The 27,352-nt window shown below is 35.2% G+C and overlaps 1 protein-coding gene and 1 non-coding gene across 3 annotated transcripts; one reads left to right on the forward strand and one right to left on the reverse strand.

Moving 5' to 3' along the window:
* The first annotated feature begins 13,259 nt into the window (after positions 1-13,259).
* LOC127098352 (uncharacterized) lies at positions 13,260-24,816 on the forward strand. 2 transcript variants are annotated; one of them, XM_051036923.1, is made up of 18 exons: positions 13,260-13,638; positions 14,326-14,384; positions 14,822-14,903; positions 15,073-15,140; positions 15,344-15,413; positions 17,345-17,426; positions 17,648-17,712; positions 18,182-19,207; positions 19,354-19,416; positions 19,551-19,597; positions 20,091-20,136; positions 20,236-20,315; positions 21,227-21,340; positions 21,702-21,783; positions 22,593-22,718; positions 23,274-23,354; positions 23,694-23,819; positions 24,447-24,816. In XM_051036923.1, exons 1-18 carry the CDS (start codon positions 13,420-13,422, stop codon positions 24,507-24,509), a joined length of 2,499 nt encoding a protein of 832 aa, XP_050892880.1. In that variant the 5' UTR covers positions 13,260-13,419; the 3' UTR covers positions 24,510-24,816. The 2 variants fall into 2 exon arrangements, 1 of the variants encoding a protein (XP_050892880.1); XR_007793338.1 differs by lacking the exons at positions 23,694-23,819; positions 24,447-24,816 and having other exon boundaries at positions 21,702-21,793; positions 23,274-23,297.
* Positions 22,975-23,046, reverse strand: TRNAC-GCA (transfer RNA cysteine (anticodon GCA)). Its single transcript has one exon. It is a non-coding gene; the product is annotated as a tRNA-Cys (tRNA).
* Positions 24,817-27,352: the final 2,536 nt, after the last annotated feature.

Raw genomic sequence — 27,352 nt, forward strand, 5'->3', positions numbered from 1 at the left:
TAGGCAAACATAATGGCAACCAAGGGCTAGTCAATTGACGACAGTTGCTCGACTAAGTGGTAGTGGTAAAGTTAGTAGCATTAGTTGATAGCACATGATCTAGGAAGTAGCTTCTAATGATGGCATTTTTTTGGAAAATCTTGGCGTAGGAAAAATCATCATTGTGCAGAGCATCATTAACGATTGGACATCCAGCCAAATTTTGGAAAGTCAAAAATCCAAGTTTCTCTATCGAAGCGTCTCTCGGTCGAAATTGGCCTTTTAGGGGGGCAATTTGTTAGCGGGTAAATTTTGACCACGAAGAAGGGAGAAATAAGGACAACAAAGATGTCGTCGAAAGCGAAGTTGACGGAGGGAGAAATCAGGAAAGCGAAGTCGGCGGAAGGGGTGATCCTGTCAAAGTCGAAGTGAAACATGCCATGATGGACACCGATTGTTGGAAGCAGAACGGGGAAAGTTACTAGAGATGTGGGTTGACAGGCTCCGACATGTGGTGCATCATGAATGGTTCATAACCTCCTAGCACTTATTTTTATTACTATTTAAGTAGATGTGATTTTCATTTCTAGGGGTGGATTTTGTAACATTGCAATAGGGAAACACTTGAAGTATCAAGCGTCTGAGAGAAAAGAGTTAACTTCCTGCAAAACATACTTTCACATTTGTTTTCAAACCATTTAACTTGTCAAGTTATTTCATTTGTTTTGTTCATTTACATCTTTATCTTGCTTTTATTCTCTTTTACTTTTACTGCACTTTCTATTTCACTACGCCAAAAATGACTTTTAACAGCGCATCTTAGACAGCGCTTTTAAAAGAAAGCGCTGTCTAAGGTTAAAATTAAAAACAAACACGGAAAATGTTCCAAGAAAATAATAAAAGCGCTGTCTAATGGGGGGTCTTAGACAGCGCTTTCTAAAAGCGCTGTCTAAGACCCCCCCTTAGACAGCGCTTTTAGAAAGCGCTTATAAATATAGACTTTAGACAGCGCTTTTGGTAAAGCGCTGTCTAAAGTCTTTAAATTAAAAAAAAAAATTAAAACCAAAAGCGCTGTCTAAGGGGGGGTTTAGAAAGCGCTTTTGGAAAGCGCTGTCTTAGGCATACCTTAGAAAGCGCTTTCCACAAAAGCGCTGTCTAAGGTCTTATTAAAATAAAATTTCAGACCACAAAAGCGCTTTCGTTCTCTGTTCTTTTGTTTTCCCTCTTCTTCACTCACCTCAAAAACTTACGCCATTTCCTCTTCCCCTCAATCTCCATCAGCCGTAACCTTCTTCTCAACTCACACAATAACCCTACCTTCTCACTCTCGGCGGCCGTGCTCACGTATTTCTCTCTGGAAACAAACCCTAAATAACTTTGGTACCGGCGGTGCTCACGTATTTCTTCTCACTATACCGGCAGCGAAACAAACCCTTCCTTCTCACTGTACCGGCGGTGCTCACGTACTTCTCACCATAACCACACCTTGGTAAGTCTCTTTCTCAAACCCTAAATAACTTTGGTACCACATGCATGTTGAAGTAGAGGTAATGACTACATTGTATTCATTCTTGCATATGTGAATGTTTATGGTTTGTGAGTGATATTTGATTTTATATAATGTGTTATAGATGAACATTATGTGTGAAAACTCTTGCCCCATTTTATATTTTTCTGTATTTTTCTGTATCACCAATGTGCAAGATCTTGTGTTTTTGGTAAAGAATATCAATATTCAAATTCTGCACTGTACAAATCATCTCATATATAGTACACTGTTCTTTACTAAATAGGAATGAATTAAAAACCACTCTTTTGTACATGCTGAAATGAAGGCACACCATAAGAAAATCGATGACAGTGAATAATCCCATTTCTTATCAAATACAGAAAAGCAGTTTTGTAGAAGTTTAGTATAAGTCCTTGGAAGAAGCAAGATAAGTACTAAATAATCAATTACATAACATAATTCCAGGAGACAAGCCAGCAAATAATAATTTAAAAGTACTGACTAAGCGGTTAAATCAGGTATAGCATAAAAAGGGAACCAGGATCATTGTGGTAAACTCAGTCATATAAAATGACCCAAATTTTGAGATTTTGAAGTTTATTCTGTTGCCTTAGGGTTGAATGTTGGTTTTGAAGTTGAATCAGTTAGTGTTTAGGGAATTAAAGTGTTAGTTTGAAATGTTAGTTAAGTTAGTAAGTTAGTGAAAAGTAGTTAGTTGGTTAATGATAATATGATTGTTAGTTGAGTTGATTCGATAGTTAGCTATGAAACTGTTAATTATGTGTCAGAGACTGTTAGAGATTAATTAGAACAGTTTTGTTAGAGGGACTGTTATGAAATTTGAAATGTGATTCAGTTAGTTATTTAGGAAAGTTGGTTAGTCATGTTTGAATTGGCAAATAAAGTTAGTAAGTTAGTTAATATTGAATGGACAAGGTTTATTAGTGTATTTTGAAATCAGTTATTGAAATGCTAATAGGAGTTAAAGTAGTAGTTAGTGTATCAATTTAGTAACTCATGCTAGTCTGAAAAGAACAAGCTACAAAGTTTGGTGACAGGTGAATACTAGTTAGGATGTTAAATGGATTTTGGTGAATGTATTTTGAAATCAATTTGAATGTTCATTGAAACTACTATGGAATAATAGTTTTGACCAGTTGAATGTTCAAAGATACTACCTTAGTTATGTATTTTCGTCTGGATTAATTGTTTACTTTAATAAGTAGGAAAACCATGGATAAAACATGGATCTGTGCCGATCGAATGACCAAAGAGTACGAGAGTGGGGTTTTGGAATTCGTTAAGTATGTTGTTCAACACGCTGAAAACCCCAGACGAATGCATTGTCCTTGCTTGCGTTGTTGTTATATTGGTAAGGTTGACGCACATGGATTGAAATCGCATTTGCTGAGGCATGGAATTGATCAAAGTTATCAGTGTTGGATATTTCATGGTGAGAAAATTAACGAGAATGTTGAATCGAGTGGAAAAAGTAATACGACCTATGCTTCATACGACAAAGACACGGAAACATACGATTGTGATCGAGTTGAAGAGATTGTAGAAGCACTGGAAGAAGATCTTCATGATTGTCCTGAAATGTTTGAGAGGATGGTAAGCGATGCAGAGAAACCGTTGTACAAAGGTTGCACTAAATTCTCAAGACTTTCTGCGGTATTAAAGTTGTACAACTTAAAGGCGGGCAATGGATGGTCGGATAAAAGTTTCACAGAGTTGTTGGCCCTTATGAGAGAAATACTACCGGATGATAATGTTCTTCCTAATCGAACCTATGAGGCAAAAAAAATGTTGTGCTCTATTGGCATGAGCTATGATAAGATACATGCTTGTCCTAACGATTGCATTTTGTTTCGTAACGAATATGCAATGTTAACTGAGTGCCCTAAATGCGGTTTGTCTCGATATAAGAAAAGATTATCTCCCGCAAAAGTCTTATGGTATTTTCCGATAATTCCGAGATTTAGGCGCATGTTTCGTAGTGAAACCGATGCAAGACATCTTACTTGGCATGCAGATGAAAGAATTATTGATGGAATGTATCGGCATCCGGCTGATTCACCACAGTGGTCGAAGATTGATAATGATTATCCTGAGTTTGGATCAGAAGCAAGAAACCTTCGATTGGCATTATCTACTGATGGAATGAACCCACATGGTCTTCAAAGTATCTCACATACCACATGGCCTGTGATTCTTATGATTTATAACCTACCTCCGTGGCTATGTATGAAGCGTAAGTACATGATGTTATCTATGTTAATCTCTGGGCCTAAACAACCAGGGAATGACATAGACGTATACTTGACACCTCTGATCGAAGATTTAAAGATTTTGTGGGAGAACGGTGTGGAGGTTTATGATGGATATAGGAAAGAAAGTTTCAATTTGAGGGCGATGTTGTTTGGCACAATTAATGATTTTCCAGCATACGGGAATCTATCTGGGTATAGCATTAAAGGTCAACGTGCGTGTCCTGTTTGTGAAGACGGAACCGATACGATTCGATTGGAACTTTGCCAGAAGAATGTGTTTCTCGGTCATCGTAGATTCTTACATTCTAAACATCACTACCGTGGGTGGAGAAAAGCATTCAATGGAGACACCGAACATCGTAGAGCTCCACCCGCATTGTCAGGTGAACAAGTTTTTGAAAAGGTGAAAGATGTGCGTACTGAGTTTGGCAAGCCTTTTGCACATAAGATTGTGAAAGGTGGGTGGAAGAAAAGGTCGATATTTTTTGAATTGCCATATTGGAAGTCTTTGTACGTGAGACATTTTCTCGATGTTATGCATATTGAAAAAAACGTATTTGAAAGTGTTATCGGTACATTACTCAATATAAAAGGCAAGTCTAAGGATGGCCTTAAAGCAAGGGAGGACATGTTAAAAATGGGAATGAGAACTGAATTAGCACCCGTGAAGAAAGGAAGACGAACATATCTACCACCTGCTGCTTTTACTTTATCTAGAAAGGAGAAAAAAAATTTGTGTAAGTCTCTGAGTGAAGTTAAGGTTCCAGAAGGATACTCATCTGATATCAGAAGACTTGTTTCTATGAAAGACCTCAAGTTGAAGAATTTGAAGACACATGATTGCCATGTTATAATGGAACATTTTCTACCGATAGGTATACGTTCTATTTTGCCAGAAAAAGTAAGAAGTGCCATAACTAAATTGTGTTTTTTCTTTAGGTCAATTTGTAGTAAGGTGATCGATCCCGAGATCTTACCAACACTACAAAAAGAGATTGTAATTACCTTGTGTGAGCTTGAAATGTATTTTCCTCCGTCTTTTTTTGACATAATGGTTCATTTAGTTGTTCATCTTGTGAAAGAGACACAGTTGTGTGGACCAGCATATATGAGATGGATGTACCCTGCTGAACGGTATATGAAAATATTAAAAGGGTACGTGAAATCCCGAAGTCGACCAGAGGATTGTATTGTTGAACGATACATTGTTGAAGAAGCTGTTGAGTTTTGTACTGAATATTTGTCTAACGTTCAATCGATTGGACTCCCCAGAGCTCAGATTTTCGACAAAATGGAAGGTAAAAAATTAATTGGGAATAAAATTGTGACAATATCAAGGGATGAACGGGATCAAGTTCATTTGTATGTTCTGCACAATAATAATGAGGTTGAGCCATATGTTGAAATGCACAAGGATGTACTCCGAAGGTTAAATCCGAACAGAAATGAAAATTGGATAGTTATAGAGCACAATCAAAGTTTCATACAATGGTTGAAGGATCATATTTATTTGAAGCGCTCTTCAGATCCTTCTTCGGTAACAGAAATGTTGAGATGTTTGGCATATGGTCCAAGTTTGCATGTGTTTTCTCATAGCGCATATTCAATTAATGGATACACATTTTATACCAAAGAACAAGATGATAAGAGTACTATGCAAAATAGTGGTGTCACCGTGCTAGCTGAAGCAATGCATATATCAAGTATGAAGGACTTAAACCCCAAATATGCAAATTTGTCATATTTTGGAGTTATTGAGCACATTTGGGTATTTGATTACGAGAAGTTTCAGATTCCCATCTTTGGTTGCAAGTGGGTGAATAGTAGTGGCATACGAATGGATAAGTCTGGATTTTTGCAAGTTGATCTTACTAGGGTGGGGTACAAAGATGAACCTTTTACTCTAGCATCTCAAGCTAAACAAGTGTTCTATGTGAATGACCCGAAGAGTACAAAATGGTCTATAGTGCTTTTCTCTAACAAAGTGACTGATGATAGCGGTGTCGATCAATGTGATATTGATGTTGAGAATGAGTCATGCATTAGACGGAATGAGTTGAATAGAAATGATGAAGTTGAGGATCTTATACCGGATGAGTCATATATAAGAAACGATCATAATGAGGGAATTTGGATCAATTCATCCGTACGCATTGCTAAGAAACAAGTGATTAATATTCCAACAAAGAAAAGAAAGAGATGTTAGTGACTTAGGTAAATTATCCATGGTTTCTTTATTTTTTTTTCAATTGTTTTGATTATAAGTTATATGTGATAATGCATGATTTCATTATATTTTTGTTTTCAATTGCTTTGATTATAAGTTATATCTGATAATGCATGATTTCTTTATTTTTTTGTTTTCAATTGCTTTGATTATAAGTTATATTTGATATTTGATGGTTTCCTTGGTTTATTACAGGTTAGACATGGCTGATAACCAACAGGAGGAAGTTAGTAAAAAAGTATCCGCGGAAGAAGAAATTCGAAGAGGCATCACAGTAATGAGGAGGGTGGTCCAAGGAAGATCTCGAGGCATCATACTAGATGTCTGTTGGAACAACCAGGGACAGCTTATAGAACCTAATGGGCATACCTTAACTAGTTTTATCGGTGCACTAGTAAGGAATGAAATTCCCATTACATGTGATGATTGGAGAAACAAAGAGCTGAATGAGTCGAAAGAAAAAATTTGGAGTGAGATAAAGGTACAATCATTTGGCCCTTAATTATACGGTATCAATTATGTTTTTTCAATTACCGATACTAACTATCAATCTGTATGTTTTTCTTAGCGATGTTTTAACATCGAAGAAGAAAGAAGAGGTTTTTGTATGAAGTTGGCCGGAAAGCTTCTAAGAGGGTTTCGGACATTTTTATCATCCAAGTTCCTTAAGGATGCGGATGGTAATTTTGTGGATGCGGAGCTTCCTAAAAAATATGAAAGTTTAATATCGGCTGAAGAATGGGAAGCTTTCAAATCCAAAAGACAAGACCCGGTTTTTCAAAGAATAAGTGCTACAAATCGGGAAAGAGCATCAAGTCCCGCATATCCGTACCGAAAAGGACGTGTCGGATATGGACGCTTAGAACAATCCATGGTAAGTATTTATAAATTGCGATAACAAATTTGTTCATCATATATTAGTTTTATCTGATCAAATTGTATGACTTAATGTGTAGCTGCAGAAGGAGGAAAGTTCAGAAACATCTCTTCCTGCACATGTTTTGTGGAAGGAAACCCGTGTGGGCAAATCTGGAGTTCCTCAAGAAGAAGTTTTACACGTATACCAGAAATGTGTAAGTATAACATTTTTTCAATAATTGAATAACATTTTTATACACAAATATTTGACAAGTATACGGTATTCATCTGATTTTTCAGGAGGAGCTATCTCAGTCTATATCTCCCAATGATACTAAGGGCATACTTAGTCGGGCATTAGATGTCCCTGAGTATTCTGGTCGGGTGAGGGGTAAGGGATTTGGAGTCACTCCGACCTCCCTGAGTGTTAAAAAAGGAAAGGCTCCTAGTAATCGGGAGCTTCATGCAAGACTGGAAGCCATGCAAGCTGAGCTTGATGCATTGAGGAGAGAAAGAGAGGCTAGCGCCTCAACGGTATACAGAGATGCTTCGGACAAAAACAGTATCAACTGTACCTTTCAGCCGAACATTCCAGAGGTAATTACATATAATTGTCTTAAATTGAACTATTTGCTTAAATTATGTATTTGACATATATACACATTAACGATTTCTTGTTATTATTGGTTTTAGGGCATTTCCCATTGTCAGCTGTATTTGTCGTCACCATACTATCGGATGGTTGGCAAGGGAAAAGTGCATAACGTTAGCGGAGTATTACTCCACACTAGAGAGCTCCCTGCTGGATGTTTGAAGGTATCAGTTGATATTGCAGTTGAGCCGAATGCAGCATTACCATATCCTAGCGATGATTCGGATGCAACAACGGTGCACGAAGCAGTAGGTTCGTTTGTTGCATGGCCGACAAACCTCATATGCGTAGGATATGAGGTATGCTTAAAACTTATGTTAACTTTAATGTGTATATTCAAAGTTTAAAATTTATGCTTAAAATTTTACTTACATATTTTCCTTGGTTATGTTAAATAGACTCCCGCAAAATCCAAATCAAAAGAGAATGAGGTTAGCAATGCCTCCGCACAACAAAAAAAGGAGGTTAGCAACGCCTCCGCACGGGTAAAAAGTTCTGGTGCTAAGAAGACCGTAGCTAGGAAAAAACCTACCACCAAGTATAGGTCGTGCCTCAGGACATTTCTAGAGATGACCGATATACCGACCGGAGGTGTTCGGATTGTACATATGGAGGTAGGGATTTTCGGCTTTGATTACGACCAAATGATTGGTAATGAAGACTTCATGCAAGTTTTTGGTCATGAAGAAATCGGCGTCAACGTTGTCAATACATATATTAGGTAAATCCGGTCTACTTTGTTTTATTAATTAAACAACTTATGTTAATGATGTTTACTTTATGTTAATCCGGTTTACTTTATGTTTCAAAAGAGGTGTTAATGATGTTTTTATATTAGGTTTTTGTATGACAAATTGATGCGCCCCAATGATTTGGACGAGTCATTCGGATTCTTAGCACCCGCGACCGTCAACTTAGGTTTAATCTTAAGTAGACCGCATACCGTGACGGAGTATGTTCTTCGGATCCTCATGGACAATAAAGATGCGGAGAAGTTGTTTTTTATACCGTTTAATACCGGGTTAGCATTTCATTCTAAATTCATCTATTATAATTATTTTCCAAGTTACCATCTAACATTTGCCTAATCATTACAGTGGACATTGGTTGTTGCTCGCAATCAATCCTATCCGAGAAATTGTGTATTATCTTGACTCGTTAGGAAATGATTGGACAACATACCCGGATATGAAGGTCCTAATTGACACGTAAGTGAGAATGTTCAAAATTTTTCTTAGTTTATGTGAATTGTTCTAATTGCTTCATTTTTATTTTATTAGCGTCCTACAAGCTTTTCGGGCCCAACGAGATATCCAAACCTCAAGGAGGGGCGCCAACTGCATTACATGGATTAAAGTGGCGGTATATTTTTAATTACCACATTTTTTATTATATTAGTGATGACACTTGATAAAACTTAGGATTTATAATCCATATTTTTTTTTCATGTAGTGTCCTCAACAACGTAATCAAATAGATTGCGGGTATTTCGTGTTGAGGTTTATGCGAGATACTCTTGCTTTGGGCCGATTAGTGATTCCCACCGATGTATGTATTTCTAACTTATGAGTTATTTTTATATTTACACATATCTCATATAATTAAATAGTTGGAATTAATTCAAAATATGTTATATTATTATGTAGTACTTTGAGGAATTCAAGTGTGCATTTTATACAAAGGATCAAGTGGACGAAATCAAAGAGGAGTGGTGTCAATTCATGATAGAGCTCAAAGTTTTTTCATAAATTTGTGTAATTAATGTGTACATTTGTAGTATATGTAATGACTTGTAAATGTGTACATAAATTTGTATATATTTTGATACATTTAAGGCAAAATTGGTTTGAATTGGTATATATATATATTTGTTAGCCAAAAATTGGTAGAAAAAAAGGCCAAAATGGCATGTATAAAATGTGATAACTGTCTGTCAAAATCTGGTTGAAAACAGGTAGAAATTCTGGTTTATAAACCTGGAAAAAATGTGGTTTAAAACAAAAGCTTCAAAAATTTTTGTATACATTAGACAGCGCTTTTGTAAAAAGCGCTGTCTAAGGGGGGGATTAGAAAGCGCTTTAGGCAAAAGCGCTGTCTAAGGGGGGGGGGGGGGCTTAGACAGCGCTTTTTGAAAAGCGCTGTCTAAGCCCCCCCCCCCCCCCCCCCCCCCCTTAGACAGCGCTTTTGCCTAAAGCGCTGTCTAAGGTATACCTAAAAAAATTAAAATAGGGGGGGCTTAGACAACGCTTTTTGAAAAGCGCTGTCTAAGCCCCCCCCCCCCCCCCCCCCCCTTAGACAGCGCTTTGGCCAAAAGCGCTGTCTAAGGTATACCTAAAAAAATTAAAATAGGAGGGTCTTAGAAAGCGCTTTTGGCCAAAGCGCTGTCTAAGGGGGGGGGGGGGCTTAGACAGCGCTTTTAAGATTTAAAAAAGCGCTGTCTAAACCTTTAGCAGCGGAGGTTTAGACAGCGCTTTAAAGCGCTGTCTAAGGCTAAAAAAAGCGCTGTCTAAGGTCTTGTTTGGCGTAGTGTTTGCAAACATTTTTTACTTATTGTTCTATTGTTTTAAACATTTTACGAACAAACACACCATATACTCAACACATATTAGTCTAGGACTTTGAAGTCGATCCTGCAAGTAAACCTCGATAGGAAGGCTAGAGATCGTTGCGTTAACATACCTGGTAATGAGTTTGAATCTTAGTACCAACATTTTTGTTTTTATTTATTTTAAAACCACTTTTCACCATGGTTGGAATTCCAATCATGGTGAAAAGTGGCATCTTCCTATGTTTTTTTAAAGTTAAAAATAAATTTCATTTCAAAGATATATAATGCTTTGTGTTCATTCACTTTTGTATTAGAGGAACTTAGACGAATTTGATCTTTTACCTTCAAACTTCATCTACCATTTACGAAAATCTATTTCTCCACTAAACTGAACTCTAAAAAATCATTGCTTCCATAAACGAAACTAAAAAACCTCATTTATTTAATTAATGAGTTTTCGATCTCCATCATATCTTCTCCAAATTGAACAAGGATAGGAAAATATGGATTTAAGTTAGCATTGTTAGTTGTTGTGGTTGTGTCAGGTAAATTTTTTAATGATGTTATTGTCGTTGATATTAATGTTTAGTAATTTTATTGATTTTGTTGTTGTTGTTGTTGTTTTTTTTTCATTGTTGTTTTTATTGTTGTTGTCGAGATTTAATGTTTAAATATTCTATTGATTTAGTTTTTATTGTTGTTGTTTTTGTAGTTATTGTTGATGTTGAGATTTAATGTTTAACAATTTTATTTATTGTGTTTGTTTTTGTTGTTGTTATTGTTGAGATTTAATATTTAACGATTCTAATGATTTTGTTTTGTTGTGGAACTTGTTTTTGTTCTTGCTTGTATTCTTGTTCTTGCTCTTGTTCTTATTTTTGTTGTTATTGGTGGTGGTGGTGGTGGTGATGGTGATGGTGTTGTTGTTGTTGTTAGTGGTGGTGGTGGTGGTGTTATAAATATATTGTGATGTAAGTTCTCAATGTAGTCAGTCAAAGCATGTGGCAAAAATGAAAAATTATGCTGATGACTTTTCACCACAGTTTAAATTTCCAACTGTGTGAGAAGTTGGTTGATTGACATTTCACCGTGGTTGGAAGTTTCAATTGTGCTAAAAAGTCAGCTAACTTAGTTTCACCACGTTTGGAATTTCCAACTGTGGTAAAATGTAGCAATCATCCAGTTTTTCACCATAGAACTTAGCCCATGGTGGAAAGTAGCATACTTAAGAGAAAATATGCAAGAAAATAAAAGAGTTAAGGGAAAAAAGATAACACCAGAGAATTATACAGATTCGAATTTAAGGTGACTTACTTCTTCCCCCACCCCCCAGAATTGTTCTTGTAAGTATCCACTAAACTTGAGAACTTTTATAAGGATGTGCCCCTTAACCTCCTTATAGAAGGAAATGAAGTTTTTAAACTAACTTCGAACCAAACAACAAACACAACTTAGAGCGATTAGTCTCCAAATAGAAAACAAGGTATATAACGGTTAGTCTCCAAACCAAATAGAGAGCAATGCTTCAAGCGGTTAGTCTCTAAGTCAAACATAGATTTTGCACAGGTTAATCTCAAACCAAGAGAGAGTTTTGAGTTAGTTATCATTTAAACCAATCTATGACTTTATACAGGTTGACCATAAACCAAATTTAGATTTATATCAGACAAATCTTGAACTTACCTAGTGTTTATACCAATATGAACTCAAAAACCAAGTGGATATTTATATCAAGCCGAAGAATATTCCTAACTAGACTCAAAAACACTCTCAAAGCACTATAGTTAAAATATATGAGAAAATTTGAGAGATTTAGATAGGTGGTGAGAGAAATGAAAAGTGAGGTTTTTCATGTTTTCTGGATGTGGAAAGATGATAGAGAATCTATCTATTTATAGGCCAAGGCATGGTATAAACTTGGAAGTAATTTGTGGGCTTTTTAACTCACTTAATCGATTAGGCACCTCAAATTGTTGATTGATAATGCTCAAAGTGGAAGGTTTTGATATAGAGTCATTAAAAAAACATTAAAAGATCGATTAGACAGGTGTAAGAAAAATTCCTAATCAAATAGAGAGTCACATAATCAACTGGCTAGGCCTTAAAAATATTTTTAGGTGATTTTATTAAAACATGAAAGGCTAATCAAGTGTTTTAGTGTGAGTGTGTGTGCGCGTGCGTGTGCGTGCGTGTGTGTGTGAGTGAGAGAGAGAGAGTGTGTGTGTGTGTGTGCACGCGCGCGTGCGTGTGTGTGTTTGTGTCTTTGTGTATGTGTGTGCGCGTGTGTGCATATGTGTGTGTGTGTGTGTGTGTGTGTGCATGTGTGATTGTGTGTGTGAGCGCGCGTGCGTGCGTGTGTGTGTGTGTGCATGTGTGTGTGTGTGTGTATGTGCATGTATGTTTGTGTGTGTGCATGTGTGATTGTGTGTGTGCGTGCGTGTGCGTGCGTGTGTGTGTGTGCATGTGTGTTTGTGTGTGTGTGTGTGCATGCGTGCATGTTGTGTGTGTACGTGATTTAGCCATAATGTTTCCAGAAATGTCACTGTGTCTTTACGAAATACTGATCACTCAAAGAAACACAGTCAAGCAAGCTTTCACACTTCCTAACTTTCAATTTGAAGCTTTAAGTCTTGTCATCACTTATGTTTGATTTTAGCATCACAGATATAAACTCTTTTATTACTCTATCTCTAACTAATGTGGAACTTTAGGATCTTCCTAACAGGATTAACTGTCTATTTATTAAATATTTTGCATACATCTAGGATAAGTCGTTTGACGTGAGAATTGATGAGAGACATGTCCTCATTCTGTAACAACACGAAATAAGTCGTTAGAAAGTAGATCACACTTTTTTGAATATCAGGAAATAAACTACACATTCTCTATGTGATTGCTATTTCCAAAGAAGCCTTGGATCCATACCCAATGCGGCTATAAATACTTCAACATCATAGTTGTGAGCATAACCTAACTCGAATACATAAATACACATACAAAATTTCTCATCCATATGTGAGCTAACTCTGAACCTCACAATAACCTTTAATTATTATGAGTTATCACACATTCGTACTTTTAATAAGTACAAATTTCAATAGAATCATTTAAATTTCTTATAATTTTAAACTTTTAAAAAAAATTCCATTAAAATTAAAAAAGAAAAAGAAAAAACAAAATACTATGCATGATTTGTATAAAATTGATCGACTTTGAAAATACTAGCACCACCGTCCAATGACAGAAAGACGAGATGTTCCAGAAACAATCACCATTTCCCAAACTCAACAAACTTCTATTCTATGCTCACACTACCCATACACGATCACCATCACTCTCTTCTTCTATTCTACTCTCCCGCACGTGTGAGACATGAACTCTCTTCAATTCCGTTACGCTCTCTCTCCACATTCCACAAAACCCCGATTTTCTTGCACTTTCCCGCCTCATTTTTATTTTCCTGGAAGAAGAAGAAGAAAACAAGGTTTCTCAATATGCTGTTCTTCGAAAACCGATGAACGGCCTCCGTTTGATATCAACCTTGCTGTTATTCTTGCTGGCTTCTCCTTTGAAGCTTACACAACTCCACCTGTATGTTTTTCTCTTGTGATTTTTGCTTAATTCATGAGAAAACAGAGCAAGTTTTTTCGTGATTATAGATTAGTGAATCAAGTTCATTATTCTTATTAATGTTTACTTTGATTTGAAAATTTGTAGTCTGTTAGTTAATTTAGATTTTCTCTTGTTTTCTAATTTTGGATGGAACAAAAACTGACCTGAAATTATTTGTGAATTAACAAAATAATTTGAAATTTTAAAACAAGAATCAGTATGTTGGTAATTTTTGGATTTTCACATAGTTATGTTTGTTGAAATGTTGAAAATGGTAATGGGGTGAAGTTTTGGAGGAGGGAAAAGCTAGCCTGAACTTATTAGTAAATTACTAAATATGATTAAATTTGGTGGATTGAATAGAAGAAAAAAGACAAAATAGAAGATGGACTGATAGTGTAAAATACACCGTTATCCAATAAACCACGTGCGTTCCGCAAAATCATCATAATATTTTAAAACGACTTGGATGATTTGGGAGATTGAGGATTTCTTATTGAATGACTGTGTAAAATTTCTTTACACTGACGGTGCATGTTCATTAAATTCAAGAAAAAAATTAAAATGATCGTAATGTGACATTGGATCTAATATTGTTTTTTCTTTGTGATATATTTCTACTCATTTTAATCCTTTATTTTTCTTTTCCATTATAACATGTTTCAGGAAAACTTGGGTAGGCTTGAAGTTGATGCAGGTGGTAGCAAGACAATCTATCTTTCTGAGTAAGTAACAATTGCCTTTCATAGTTACCCTTAGAGCTATTCTCTTTGTCATTGTATTTAAATTATTCAAATACATTTTTGGAAGAACTCAATGATGTCATTTGATCAGTATAGCTGACTTCATCTAGATGGATAAAGAATCTTGAATGTCGACGTTGTTGTATTAAGTGTATGATTGGATGAACGGTGAGTTTGGAAAAATAAAGTGTTGTCATAATTTTGTTGAATCTCCAAAGTGCAGCTTCTGCTAAGTTGCGGTAGCTCGCCATGATTCTTCCATTCTCACTACAACTCCAAAGTGCAGCTTCTGCTAAGTTGCGGTAGCTCGCCATGATTCTTCCATTCTCACTACAAATCAAAACACATACTTAATCTCAGATGCCTTTCCTTATTAAAATAATGGGTAGGCTTGACAAGATCTTTTTGAACATATGCAGGAAATTTTTTGGTGAACTTTATGACGGACAACTTTTCGTGAAGTTGAAAAAAGGATCCAGTTTTCCTTCCATGGATCCATGGGTTGGTTCTCTTATATAAGCTTATTTACTGTACTCGATAGTTCGTAATGTAATGAGATGATTTGGTTCCTTTTATTTCTGAGTTATTTCCCCCCCTCTCCATTTTTAGCTAATTTACATAACTAATTTGGTTTCCTTTTATTTATGTTGTTTCTTTACATTTATTCTAGGGAACAAGTGATCCATATGTGGTCATACAGATGGGTTCTCAGTCCACTAAAAGCAATATCAAATGGGGGTGAGCTTTTGTAGTATTTATTTGTCATTTCACTTCTTCAGAAGCTACAATCTAATGTTTAAAATGAATTTTAATAGTTCTAAATAGTTTACAGTCATTGTAATTGCAGAGTTTTTTGTATAGTACAATGTTTAAAATTACTAGTTTACCATCATAACAGGTAAGTACATTTGGTTAATTTATGTTAAATTAATTGATGGCAGGACAAAAGAGCCAACATGGAATGAAGAGTTCACTTTTAATTTTAAGCGGTCTTCAAACAAAGCTCTACAGGTTAAGACGCATGGTTTCTCTTCCTGTCTCTCTCTCATCTGTGCACCCATATAGACACACATTGGCATGTCCACTCTTATGTGAATCCTTTCTGCACATAAAAAAATGATATACATTACTTCTTTTCTACTCTCATCTATTTCTTGTACTTTTCTTTAGAAGTTTGAATATGATACAATTGAGCTTAATGTGCTTGAGGAAATGTTTATAGTTGACATGAAGTTAGGTCGTGTTCTTATATCATACTCGAGAAATCTGTCCCGAAAATTTTCTTAATGGATGGTACTCCCATATTCCTTAGGGTAGGGATGAAATGGATTAGCTAAGAACATTCAATCCAAGTTTTAAAATGCGAGTCTAAGAAATGTTATGATATGATAATGGTCATGTAAGATTGTGATTTGTGGTTGACATGAGAAATTTTCCTGAACAACTCTCTAGGACATGTTTATGTTGTCTCTTTTTTTCTTAAACTATTGTAGGCTAAATTGCTCCCGCAGTTTATCTCATTGTACTAGTTTAGCCTTTTATGTTATTTTCAAATAGGTCCTTTTTCTACACTGTTGAACTTTTTTTACAACTTCCATTTCAAAGAAGACCATGGGACCGATATGGACTTAATGTGTATTAAACAATGCTGACCTATCAAATTCAAGTAGTCTTCTAGTGAAAATTGATATTTTTTATTAAAAAACAAAAAGCACTTGGAGAACCCTAAGGCTTGTTTAGAAGTTTAGAGTGTGGCTCAATATATTAAAAAACAAAAAGCACTTGAATATTTTCTTGTGTATTGAGGTGGCTCAACCTGACTGTTGTATCCTTGTTTCTCAAGGGAAGTATGTATCGGATATTTGTGAAAAAACTGATATGTCAGATCGTAAATATGCGACTCTGCTATGGATCTCAATGTTAAAACTTCTTCCCTGTTAGGGGTGCTGTCTCTACTGACCTAGAAAGATATCAAAGACTAGTTTGTAAGCTAAGTTATCCTACTGTCACTTGTCAAAATATTTCATTTTCTGTTTCAGTGGCGAATTCCTTTAGACTCATTGTTATAGTCATTGGGATGCAACTATTTTGTATTTAGGAATATGTTAATGGATCTCCTGGTCAAGATTTATTGTATGAAAATTGTGGTCATTCCTAGGTTATTTGTTACTTTGATGTTGATTGGACTGAATTTTTCTCTAATAGGTGTTTTACCTCAAGGTAATGTCTCCTGCAAAAAGTAAGAAGAAAGACGTTGTCGATAGAATTAGTGTTGTGGCTGAGTATTGTACCATTTCACTAGTCAAGTGTGAGGTTATCTAGACAGCTAATTCTTGAGTGGATATTTACTGAGGCATCTCAAATGAATAGTTGTTTTGCAATAATTATGCTGCTATTCATATTGCTTCTAATCCTATTTTTCATTAGAGAACCAATTATATTGAAGTGGATTGTCACCTCATTAGAGAAAAATTTCTATCTAGTTGTATTGTCACTAGTCACATTAGTTCTAGTGATCATCTAGCTGATATTCTCACTACATCTCTCATGGCCCTCAGGTTGATTTCATTTGTAACAAGGTTGGTATAATCTATTTTCTCCACTTTGAGGGGGATAGAGTTCCAAGTATTGGGTACATAAGCACTTTTTTGTAGATGATGTATAGCTTAGTATGGATAACCTTGGAATCATTCATTTAATATTAAAAATATATAGTATCACTTTGCACTAGGATTTCAAAATCTGAAGGTATTAGAATGGTTTCACAAGCAATAATTTAAGTGCTTGTTTTTCCTTATGGAATACCTGCTATGAGGTATATCATCTGGATTCAAAAGGTGAAAATTCCAAAAATTATGTGCAAAAAATGAAATCAAAAGTCTGATGGTAAAAATAGAGAAAAAAGTTATGTTAAATTTCTCACAGTTGGCAGTATATCTTAGGTTGCAGCTTGGGATGCAAACCTCTTAACCCCTCACAAACGCATTGGGAATACAATTGTTGATTTGGAATTTCTTTGTGATGGTGAGTTGAAAATTCTTCTGTTGTTTAAAATTTCATTGAGTTGAACTATGCTACATTTTCTTGCAGACATGTCTGAATGTCATGATTCATTGAAATGGTAACTATCAAAAAAAGTGCAATAGAATCTACGTATGATTTTTAGTAAGAGAACATAAAGTTGAGATGTCATTTTAAACTTCTGACTACATTTTTTTACAATATAATGTTTTTTGTTATTGTAGGAGATACACATGAAATACTGGTGGAGTTGGGAGGAATGGGTGGTGGTGGCATGGTTTGGCTGGAGGTATGTTTCTTTAAATGGAAAAGAATAAATACAAACCAATAGTACAAGCTCTTAATATGGGAAAAAATTACCGGCATATGTATTTTGGTGAACATTATGATGTCTATGCCATTTGTTCTTCACTTACATTTTAGTGGACAAAATTATGTCTGTTTACGTTTTTAGAACTTCACATGCTTATCCCTTGCATTAGATTGTTTTCCCTGAAAAGGTCTTGGTAGTTTATAAGTTAACTAATAATTTCTCGAAGGCTATTGTAAAATGATGTTTGGTTGTTATTCAGTCGACTTGAGATAAGCTATTCACTTTATCGTTGAAAGTGGCAACTAAGTATGCTTAAATTGGTGCCAATTTGCTTATGTGAATAATTTGAGGTTGCCTACCTTTTATAAACTACTAAGACCTACTTAGACTACTAAGACCTTTTATCCCTTGCTTAGTGACTTCTGTAATAAATTTTGGATTTTAGGTTAAATATAAGACTTTTGATGAAATTGATGATGAGGAAAAGTGGTGGAAGATACCTTTTGTTTCAGATTTTCTAAAGAAGAATGGTTTTGATTCTGCACTCAGAAAGGTTATTGGTTCTGATACAGTACAAGTCAGCCAATTTGTAGAGTATGCATTTGGGAAGTTAAAGTTATTTAACAATGAGAAGGATTGGATGTCTGATACTGAAAGTTCTAATGAGAATGATTCTGCATATATGTTAAAGTCTCCTTCTCACGACGCTGCTAGTTCAGATTTAGAAGCCTCTGATGAAGCTTCTAGTGAACAAAGAAACATGGAAGAGTTTCACTCACGTGACGGTGAAACTGGAAATCAACACGCCTTGGAACCATCATCACAAGCTAGTGAGGAAGAACTGTCAAATCAACATTTTTGGAAGAATTTTTCTAATGTTCTCAATGCTAACATTGTTCAAAAGCTGGGTCTCTCTGTTCCGGAGAAATTAAAGTGGGATGGAGCGGAGTTTCTAAACAAAATTGGCTTGCAATCCCAAGATATTGCTGAAGATATTTATATTCAATCTGGTCTTGCGATACCTGGAGGCATAAAAGAAGAATCAGATAATAAAACAAGTGGTCAACCCACCATTACTGCAATTCAGTCTTCACTTCCAGAGGTCAAAAAGGCAAGTGAGAAATTGATGAAGCAAACTGAATCAATTTTAGGAGGTTTAATGCTTTTGACCGCAACAGTTTCCAAAATGAAAGATGAAGGGCATTCTTCTGAAGAGAGGAAAACCAAAGAAGATTCTACCGAAGGAGTAGGAACTGACGTTCAATATTCTACTACTGAGAAGTCTCCTAGCCCAGAAAACAGATCATTTTTGGATGACAAACAAACTGAAGAAACGAGAGCACTTTTTTCAACTGCTGAAAGTGCTGTGGAGGCTTGGACAATGCTGGCCACTTCACTAGGTCATCCTAGTTTCATTAAGTCTGAGTTTGAAAAGATATGTTTCTTAGATAATGCATCCACCGACACACAGGTGTTTATTTACCTCCTCATTAATGAGTTCACTTATCTTTTATGAATTTGACAGTTGGCAATGTATCATACCAAATTCTGAGTTTTACTGCCGAAGTATTTTTCCACGCACTGGCTTTCTATTTTCTTATTAATTAGAACTTTCAGGTTGCAATTTGGCGTGATTCTGTGCGAAGAAGGTTAGTGATTGCATTTAGGGGAACAGAACAGGTAGTTTATATTCTTCTTGTTCTTTAAGGCGTAGTACTCTTCAAGCCACCTCTTCTTGTTCTTTAAGGCGTAGTACTCTTCAAGCCACCTGGTTTGTCATAAAGATGCTTATGTTTTTTATTTTGATTTTTCAGACAGCATGGAAGGACTTCGCAACGGATCTAATGGTTGTTCCAGCTGGGTAATATTCATTTCTAACCTAATTGTGACTTGGGCCTAACTCAACCTTACAAAACCAACTTCTAAGGTGATGACTGCCCTCACGTATAAACACATGTTTAGACCGCACATTATCCGATACGGGACTCCTTAACAGATATCATAAGAGGAAAGAACAATTTTAAGTTTCCCAATTGTAAATTCAATAGGAGTATTTTTGAAAGAAATTATTAATACATATTAAAGTTTGTAAAGGGTCTTATGTTAGGGGACAAAGAAATATGAAAAGATGGTTTACATTTCCTAGCCATAAAAGCATCCATGTTTTATGTTCTGTTATGATTTTCCATCTTCTCTTTCATCCAGTTCAGGGTCCTGTTAGTGAGGCTATGCCATCTAAGGGGGCCTTAAAAGTTATCCTTTGGTGCAACACAAGCTCATAATTAATTTAGGGATAAATTTTTATTTCACTATATTGTTTTATTTCATAACTAACTTTGCTATGACTTCCATAGGCTGAATCCTGAAAGGGTAGGTGGAGATTTCAAGCAAGAGGTTCAAGTATGTTAATTGCTGGCAGATTTTTGTTTTTAATATATCTCTAAAAAGCTACAAGAACCAAAATTTCTTCTGTTATTGACGGTGCTGAGATCTTTGCAGGTTCACAGGGGCTTTCTAAGTGCATATGACTCTGTAAGGACCAGGATCATTTCTCTGATTAGACTTGCAATTGGTTATGTGTAAGTTGTACCTCCAAACAAGTTTCATTGACCAAACACTGCCTCCAAAACATCTCGGAGAGTATTTTTTTAGTAAATGAAAATACTTTTTCTTGCCAAATTCAAGCTTTTAAGTTGAATCGTTGGCTTTATTTTTTGTGAATCAACTAATAAATTGCTACAGCATTGGAAATATGTTATTGATTTATTCAACAGTCAAAGGCTGTACATTCAATTTTTTTCCTTGAATCAAGGAATAGTTGGAAGAAAAATAAGAAAATAGGAAAACCATTATACATATAATACAGGAAGGTCTGAATAGAATAAAACAAAGTCCAAGAGATCGCAATATCCCTTGATTCTCCTACAGCAATGAACCAACTAACTCAAGTTTGAGTTTTGGGTTAAGGCAAAGGATGGTTTATTACTTCTCTTGGAACATGAATCAATTAACTCAAGTTTGAACCTTGGGTTAAGGCAAAGGATGGTTTATTACTTCCCTTGAAAAACCCTTGCTCGCAAAAGCCCTTTGGGCTTGAAATGTGGTATGCAGACTGTTGGAATTTCCTCCTTAATTACGGTCCGCCCCTAGTCGCCTTAATTGCGGCACTTTGGCTTGCCTTAATTGCAGCCTCCAACACTTTCATTGCTTAGAGATATGACCTGTGTTGTGTTTATAAGACGAGGCAACCCTCACCTTACAAGCCGGTTTTGTATGGATGAGTTAGACGCAACCCAAATTCTGAGACCAAATTCTGAGACGGACAATGACAACATTTTTCCTATATAACTATCAATTTTCTTCTCTCATACTCCAATAAGTATTGCCATTGACTATTATCATATTAATGTCTTTTACACCTCCACTTTATGATTTTACTCAATATTTGATTTCATATTGACAAACTGAAGGTGTATTGTTTTTGTACCAGAGATGATCATTCTGAGTTCACCCACAAATGGCATATTTATATGACTGGTCATAGTTTGGGTGGTGCATTGGCTATCTTGCTTGCCCTTGAACTTTCATCAAATCAATTAGCTAAGTAAGTTTATTAGTCTTACCTAGTTACATTTTGATAGAAACTGGTATCTAGAATGTATTTACTGAATAATGTACTTTTTGCCGCAGATAAATGGAACTATAAGAGTTATAATAATCTGAATTAATTGATCAATTAAGTAATATATTTGTCTTCCCTGTTTCGTCGAAACTAAACAATTTTAATCCTGACAATTTTTCTTGTTGACGTGCATATTTTGTTTTTATTGTTTAACCATTTTGAAGATGTACATGACTTGAAAATTAATTTAACCTAATATTTATATTCATTGTTATGACACATAATTTATAAATGGTAACTACTATATACATTATTGATTCATTGATTGATTTTTGTCTATCAGGCGAGGAGTGATTTCTATCACTATGTATAATTTTGGTTCTCCTAGGGTTGGCAACAAAAGATTTGTAAAGGTTTACAATGAGGTCAGAAAAGGTTATACAGTTATTTTGCTGACGCTGTTTTTGTCGCCTTGTTACGTGCTATATTAAATAAAATGCTCGTGAATTTGGAAATTCCAAAATTGCCAAATGTGTGCATAGTAGTCATCTTGTACAAAAGATACCTTTGGCTAGTTATATATGATTCGTTTTGGCATTTTTGTACCAGACTAGTTATATATGGAGTTGCAACTGTTTCATGATTCATTTTGGCATTTGAGTACTAGACTAGATATATGTGGAGTTGCAACTGTTTCATGATTCCAAATGGCATTTGAGTACTAGACTAGTTATATATGGAGGATCACCCTCTACTCAAGTTAATAGAAAATGCGTAAAGATACCATAAAATCATATCTTAACTGAGATCTACCAAGTTATAGTCAGTCAGAGACTTCCCAACAGCTGTGACAGGAAGAATACTGTGATCTATATTTAACATTTAGCATCTAAAGTCAAGAAAGAACATGTCGCCCAATTTATATCTCCCTTTTTTCCATAATATAAAGTACTGTCAAGTTATGCTATGATGTAGTTCTTTTAGGATTGTCAATTTATATTTGTTGCCACATGTTGGAAAGTTCTCAATTTCTTATGAATTGTTCTAAATCTAGACTATCCTACCAAAGCATTAAGTGAATGGAGCATGCGGTGAAAAGTCATAGCAAACTCCGGAATATTTTATTTAGAGCCATTTTGTCTTCCAAACTGTCCTATGTTAGGTAAAAGTAGAGTTGTTTGTTTCTCTGTTTCTGTTTCTAAAGCAATTAACAGGTTTCCTCTTATATTTACAGAAAGTTAAAGATAGCTGGCGAATTGTGAATCACAAAGATATCATTCCTACAATGGGCAGGTTCATGAGTTATTGTCATATCAATCAACCTTTATTTCTTGCTGCAGGAGTTTCAACGAATTCCTTAGTAAGTTTTAATCCAATGCTTCAAACACAACATGGTTTTGAGCCAATGCTTCAAACACAACATGATTTTGAGCCAATGCTTCAAACATGCCTAAAATACAAAAATATACTCTGCACTGTGTCCTGTTACCTGGTCTTTATTTGACAATTTTAATGAGACTAATTAGTTTGAAAACTTGTAGTAATAATATGTAGGCGAAATGATTGAAAAGGGTTTCACAATTAGTCATTAATGTAAAAAAAAAATTACCAAATGAAGGGCCCAACCGGGTTCGAACCGGTGACCTCTTGATCTGCAGTCAAATGCTCTACCACTGAGCTATGGACCCTTTGGTGGTGTTATGGTCCAATCAACTTGTTGTAAACCTTTTTACAAAAAATTAAGGAATTCTTTATGGCATCTTTGCATAATACTATTTTAGGTGTCACTGCATATAAAAAGCTGTATGATTAATCTACACTATATGAAAATTACATTTGAGATAAACGAAAGTAATTTCATCCTTCGTAATGGTTCTTCACGCTAGTTGATGTATCAAATGCATATATTACCCAGGAGAATAAAGATATTCTTGGAAATGGTTACGAAGGTGATGTTGTTGGGGAATCCACACCAAATATCATAATCAACGACTTCGTATGTTTCTTCTTCTCCTTCTCTAGTGTTCTTTGCATTTTTCTTCTCATATGTACAGATACACTCACAAATCTATACTGCATGCGTTTTAATTCCACATGCATATAACATGTAATATCAGTACATCACAAATAGATATTGAGGGGGAAAATCCTAGAAAAAGCAATTTTAATGATTTGGCATGAAATAATGTAGTCACTTTTGGGGTTTAAAATGATAGACATTCACTACATATACTTAAATTATATTTTTACAAGTCACAGTTGAGTAATTTTTCCTTTTAAGTTTTTTGAGTTATTTTTCTTTAATGTTCACCATTCTCAACTTTGATCCATCCAGATAATGGGCGAAATGGAACTTATTGAGAAGTTGTTACAAACTGAAATTAATATATTCCGCTCAATCAGAGATGGAAGTGCTTACATGCAGCATATGGAGGACTTCTATTACATCACATTACTAGAGGTACTCACTTTAATAACTTCATAGGAAATTTCTACTTTCTGTTATCATCATTCTTATCTGGGTTCGAACCGTGACATCCCACTAATTTACCTTAAATGATGGAATTTCAACTAGGGGTGCGCATGGTTACCCAAACTACAAGAATCCATTTTATTAGTTCCAGTTTCAAAACCAAACCACATTTGATAAAAACCAGTTTAAAAATAGAAAATGGTTCCAATCCGGTTCTAAACCGGTTTTTAATCAAAACCAGATTACAAGTAAATTGAATTTAGTTTTAATACTAGAATTTTATGAAATTGGCAAAATACCACAACGTAACTTAATACATTATTGTTATTCCTATTTATTTAAAACCGACTTATAATTTGAGACGAAGATAATACACATTAAGTCATTTTCTATGATTTTATGTCATGGAAGAGGAAAACCAAATTGATATCAACTGTTTAGAGAATCAAATTAAGGTCACTTGCATCTGAAAGGGACTTTGACAAGCATTTACTCCTACTTCTGTGATGTGTGATTACACAATTATCATTTCTTATAATTACGGCAGTTGAGTAAAACAATACTTCTAGTTTTGTTGTTAATTTATGGGAGTGCTTAATTATTAACTTTTTTCAGAATGTAAGATCAAATTACCAAGTTGCCTCAAGGTCAGAAGATGTAAACACCAGCTTATCCTGAGCCAACAAGGTTTCATGGTTGCAAAGCCAGACAGCTGAGATTCTTGTACAAATCTGCATATGAACTGGAAGAAGATATTGAAAAAAGCACATATATATTTCATTATCATATCACCTTCAGCCAAACATTTAGAGGTATGGTAGGATCTACTATCCGTAAAGTGTTGAGAAAAATATGTGTAATCATTTTTTTATGATCAAAAGGGGTTTAGAAAAATCCATCTTGTGCTTTTGTTGTTCATGATGACACACTACGTTTTCACCAAATGCATTGTCGTTTGCATTCTGGCAAACATTTCTTGGATCGATCTCCACATCTTTATCTCTTTAAATTGCTTATAACAATAGTCATAATTTGTACCTTTAATAATTCTAAAAGAATAAGACTTAGTTTTAGATTGATCATGAGTATTTGTTTAAAACAATTCGACACACTTAGTGGGACATTAGTTAGACATGGTTTCAGTCAAGTTTTTTTTTTATTTATAATTCAATTTTTTTAGATTTAATGAATGTTTTGTTCCGTTAATTTAATTTAATATTGTGTTTTGTCCTCTTAACTAAAAAAATGTTATAGTTAGTTACACAAAATAGTCTTTAGCATTAGATTTTATGGGAAAAAGAGGTTAACTTTGACAACGTGGATTTTTAATATTTGACATGGCTTTTTAATATTATTATTTAATTTATTTTTAGTTTTATTACTCAAATTATTTTTAGTTTGAAGATAGAAATCCTAGCCTCCATCACTTTTTCTCTCTTCTCCCTCTCTCTTTTTATTTCTTCTCCTTCTTACACCACCACAATTTTCACGAGTTTGATAGGTTTTGTTCAGTATCTCGATGAATTCATCCAAATCCTTGTCGTAGTTAGTGGTATTCGATAGAGTCGAATACAATATTTTATTGTGTCAAAATATAACTTTGTAATTTTGTATTTTATATTTTGTATGTTTTGGGTTTGGGTCGGTTTGTATAGTTTGAATATGGGTTTTAGTTGCCTATGTAACACCCCAAGAGAAATAAGACACTTATTTAATTTAAATTAATAATTAAATGATTAATTTAATTAAATAATTGGAATTTTGGATTTTATTATTATTAATATTTTGGGAATAATAATATTTGGAAAATATATATATAAGGGGGAATAAAGAAAAGGGTTTCATTCTTAACAAAGAAATTTCACGTGAAACTCAGAGAAGCTGCAGAGAAGAGAAAAAGGGCAAAGAGCTGTAGAGCAGCGGTTGAAGAACGGAAAAGCTAAAGCTTCGAGAATTGCCGGATTATCTCAGGTAAGGGGGGTTTATCGTCGTTTAATGGGTATTATAGAATAACATGTCATGGGTAGTGAGAAGCCGTTGATTTTAACCCTAATTGGAACTGTATATGCTGAAATTGACGTTGAATAAACCGGGTTAAAAACTGTAAATTGAATTGATAGTTGTGTGAGTCGAAAATGTTAGACCAGGGTACGAATCCCAATTAAAAACTTGAATCGGCGCTACCAATTTACCGGACGAATGGTTCTGTTTAGAGATGGTTGTAGTTGAGGAAACGGCCGGAAAACCTGTGAAACGTAAGCTAACGGAACCCTGGAAAACTCAGAAAAATCTGAGTCTGCGCGCGAGCGGTCGACCATAGGGTCGGCGTGCGCTGACCCGTGAGGCATGCGCTGACTGCATGCGTCGACGCATGGTAGTTTTGCGCCGACCAGTGAGCTAAGCGTCGACTGTATGCGTCGACGCATAGGGCTTTTGCGCCGACTCCCTCCAGTTGAGCAGAGTCTTTGCAGAATGGAAAAATAGTTGATTTTATGTTGTGAGTGCAAGTGGTAGCTGGCCTATCATAGTTAATTGTGAGGAATGAATTTATTAGGTTTATGGTTGTGAAATGTTGATGCAAAAATGTTGAAAAGTTGATTTTTAGTTGCCTTGTTGAAATTATTAAGTTGTAGGCCGATGAGCCAACGTTGATTCTAAGTTGATTTGTTGAGAATTACTGAGTTGTAGGCTGAAGAGCCAAAGTTGATTATGAGTTGTTCTGTTGAAAAGCTGTTATGTGGCTGTTGTTATTATGTTGTTGAGCTTTCAAGTCGTACATGACATATACATTCATATGCATTAAGTCGGGGCTTTTGCTCACACCACGTTGGCCTGGATTGGCAAAAATATGGGGCTTTTGCTCACACCACGTTGGCCTGGATTGGCAAAAATATGGGGCTTTTGCTCACACCACGTTGGCCTGGATTGACAAAAATATGGGGCTTTTGCTCACACCACGTTGGCCTGGATTGGCAAAATTTTAAGTTGAAAGTTGAAGGCTTATGCCTTGATGCCCACTAAACTGGCAATGATTTTAAGTTGGGAGTTTTACTCCAAATGGTACCACATGCATGAAGAGTCGAGTCTCATTGAGTTGCATTTTATGTTGTTATTGAGTTGCCTTTACGTTGTGTTTGAATATGATAATTGAGTTGACTGTGCCGTTGTCTAATGCATGATATAATTAGGGTGATTAACGTGTAGAATTACTTAACATAACATGATAATTTATAATATTTGTTATATCGATTGAGGAACTCACCCTTACAGCTATATTTTTCAGGTAACGAGCAGTGAGTCGAATAGAAGCTAGTGCTTGAAGTCTAGTGTGGTTAGATGGTCATGCTCTGATAGATGTAACATCGGGACGGGATGTTTGAATTGTTGAATAAATGTTAATTTTGATGAATTACAGATGTTGAAATATTTTATCCGCTGCGTATTGTTAAAGAAGATTTATGTTGAATAAAATTGAGCATGACTGATTTTACGTTGACTTTTGTGAAGAAGTTGTTATGTGA

The sequence above is a fragment of the Lathyrus oleraceus genome, chromosome 6 (assembly GCF_024323335.1).
Source record: "Lathyrus oleraceus cultivar Zhongwan6 chromosome 6, CAAS_Psat_ZW6_1.0, whole genome shotgun sequence".
NCBI classification, from domain to species: Eukaryota; Viridiplantae; Streptophyta; class Magnoliopsida; order Fabales; family Fabaceae; genus Lathyrus; species Lathyrus oleraceus.

Bases quoted from the DNA above. Each gene is read 5' to 3' on its own strand.
- LOC127098352 (XM_051036923.1), top strand. From the start codon at position 13,420: ATGAACTCTCTTCAATTCCGTTACGCTCTCTCTCCACATTCCACAAAA. The intron at 23,355-23,693 runs GTATGTTTCTTC...TGATCCATCCAG, and splicing joins ATATCATAATCAACGACTTC to ATAATGGGCGAAATGGAACT. The intron at 23,820-24,446 runs GTACTCACTTTA...AACTTTTTTCAG, and splicing joins ATTACATCACATTACTAGAG to AATGTAAGATCAAATTACCA.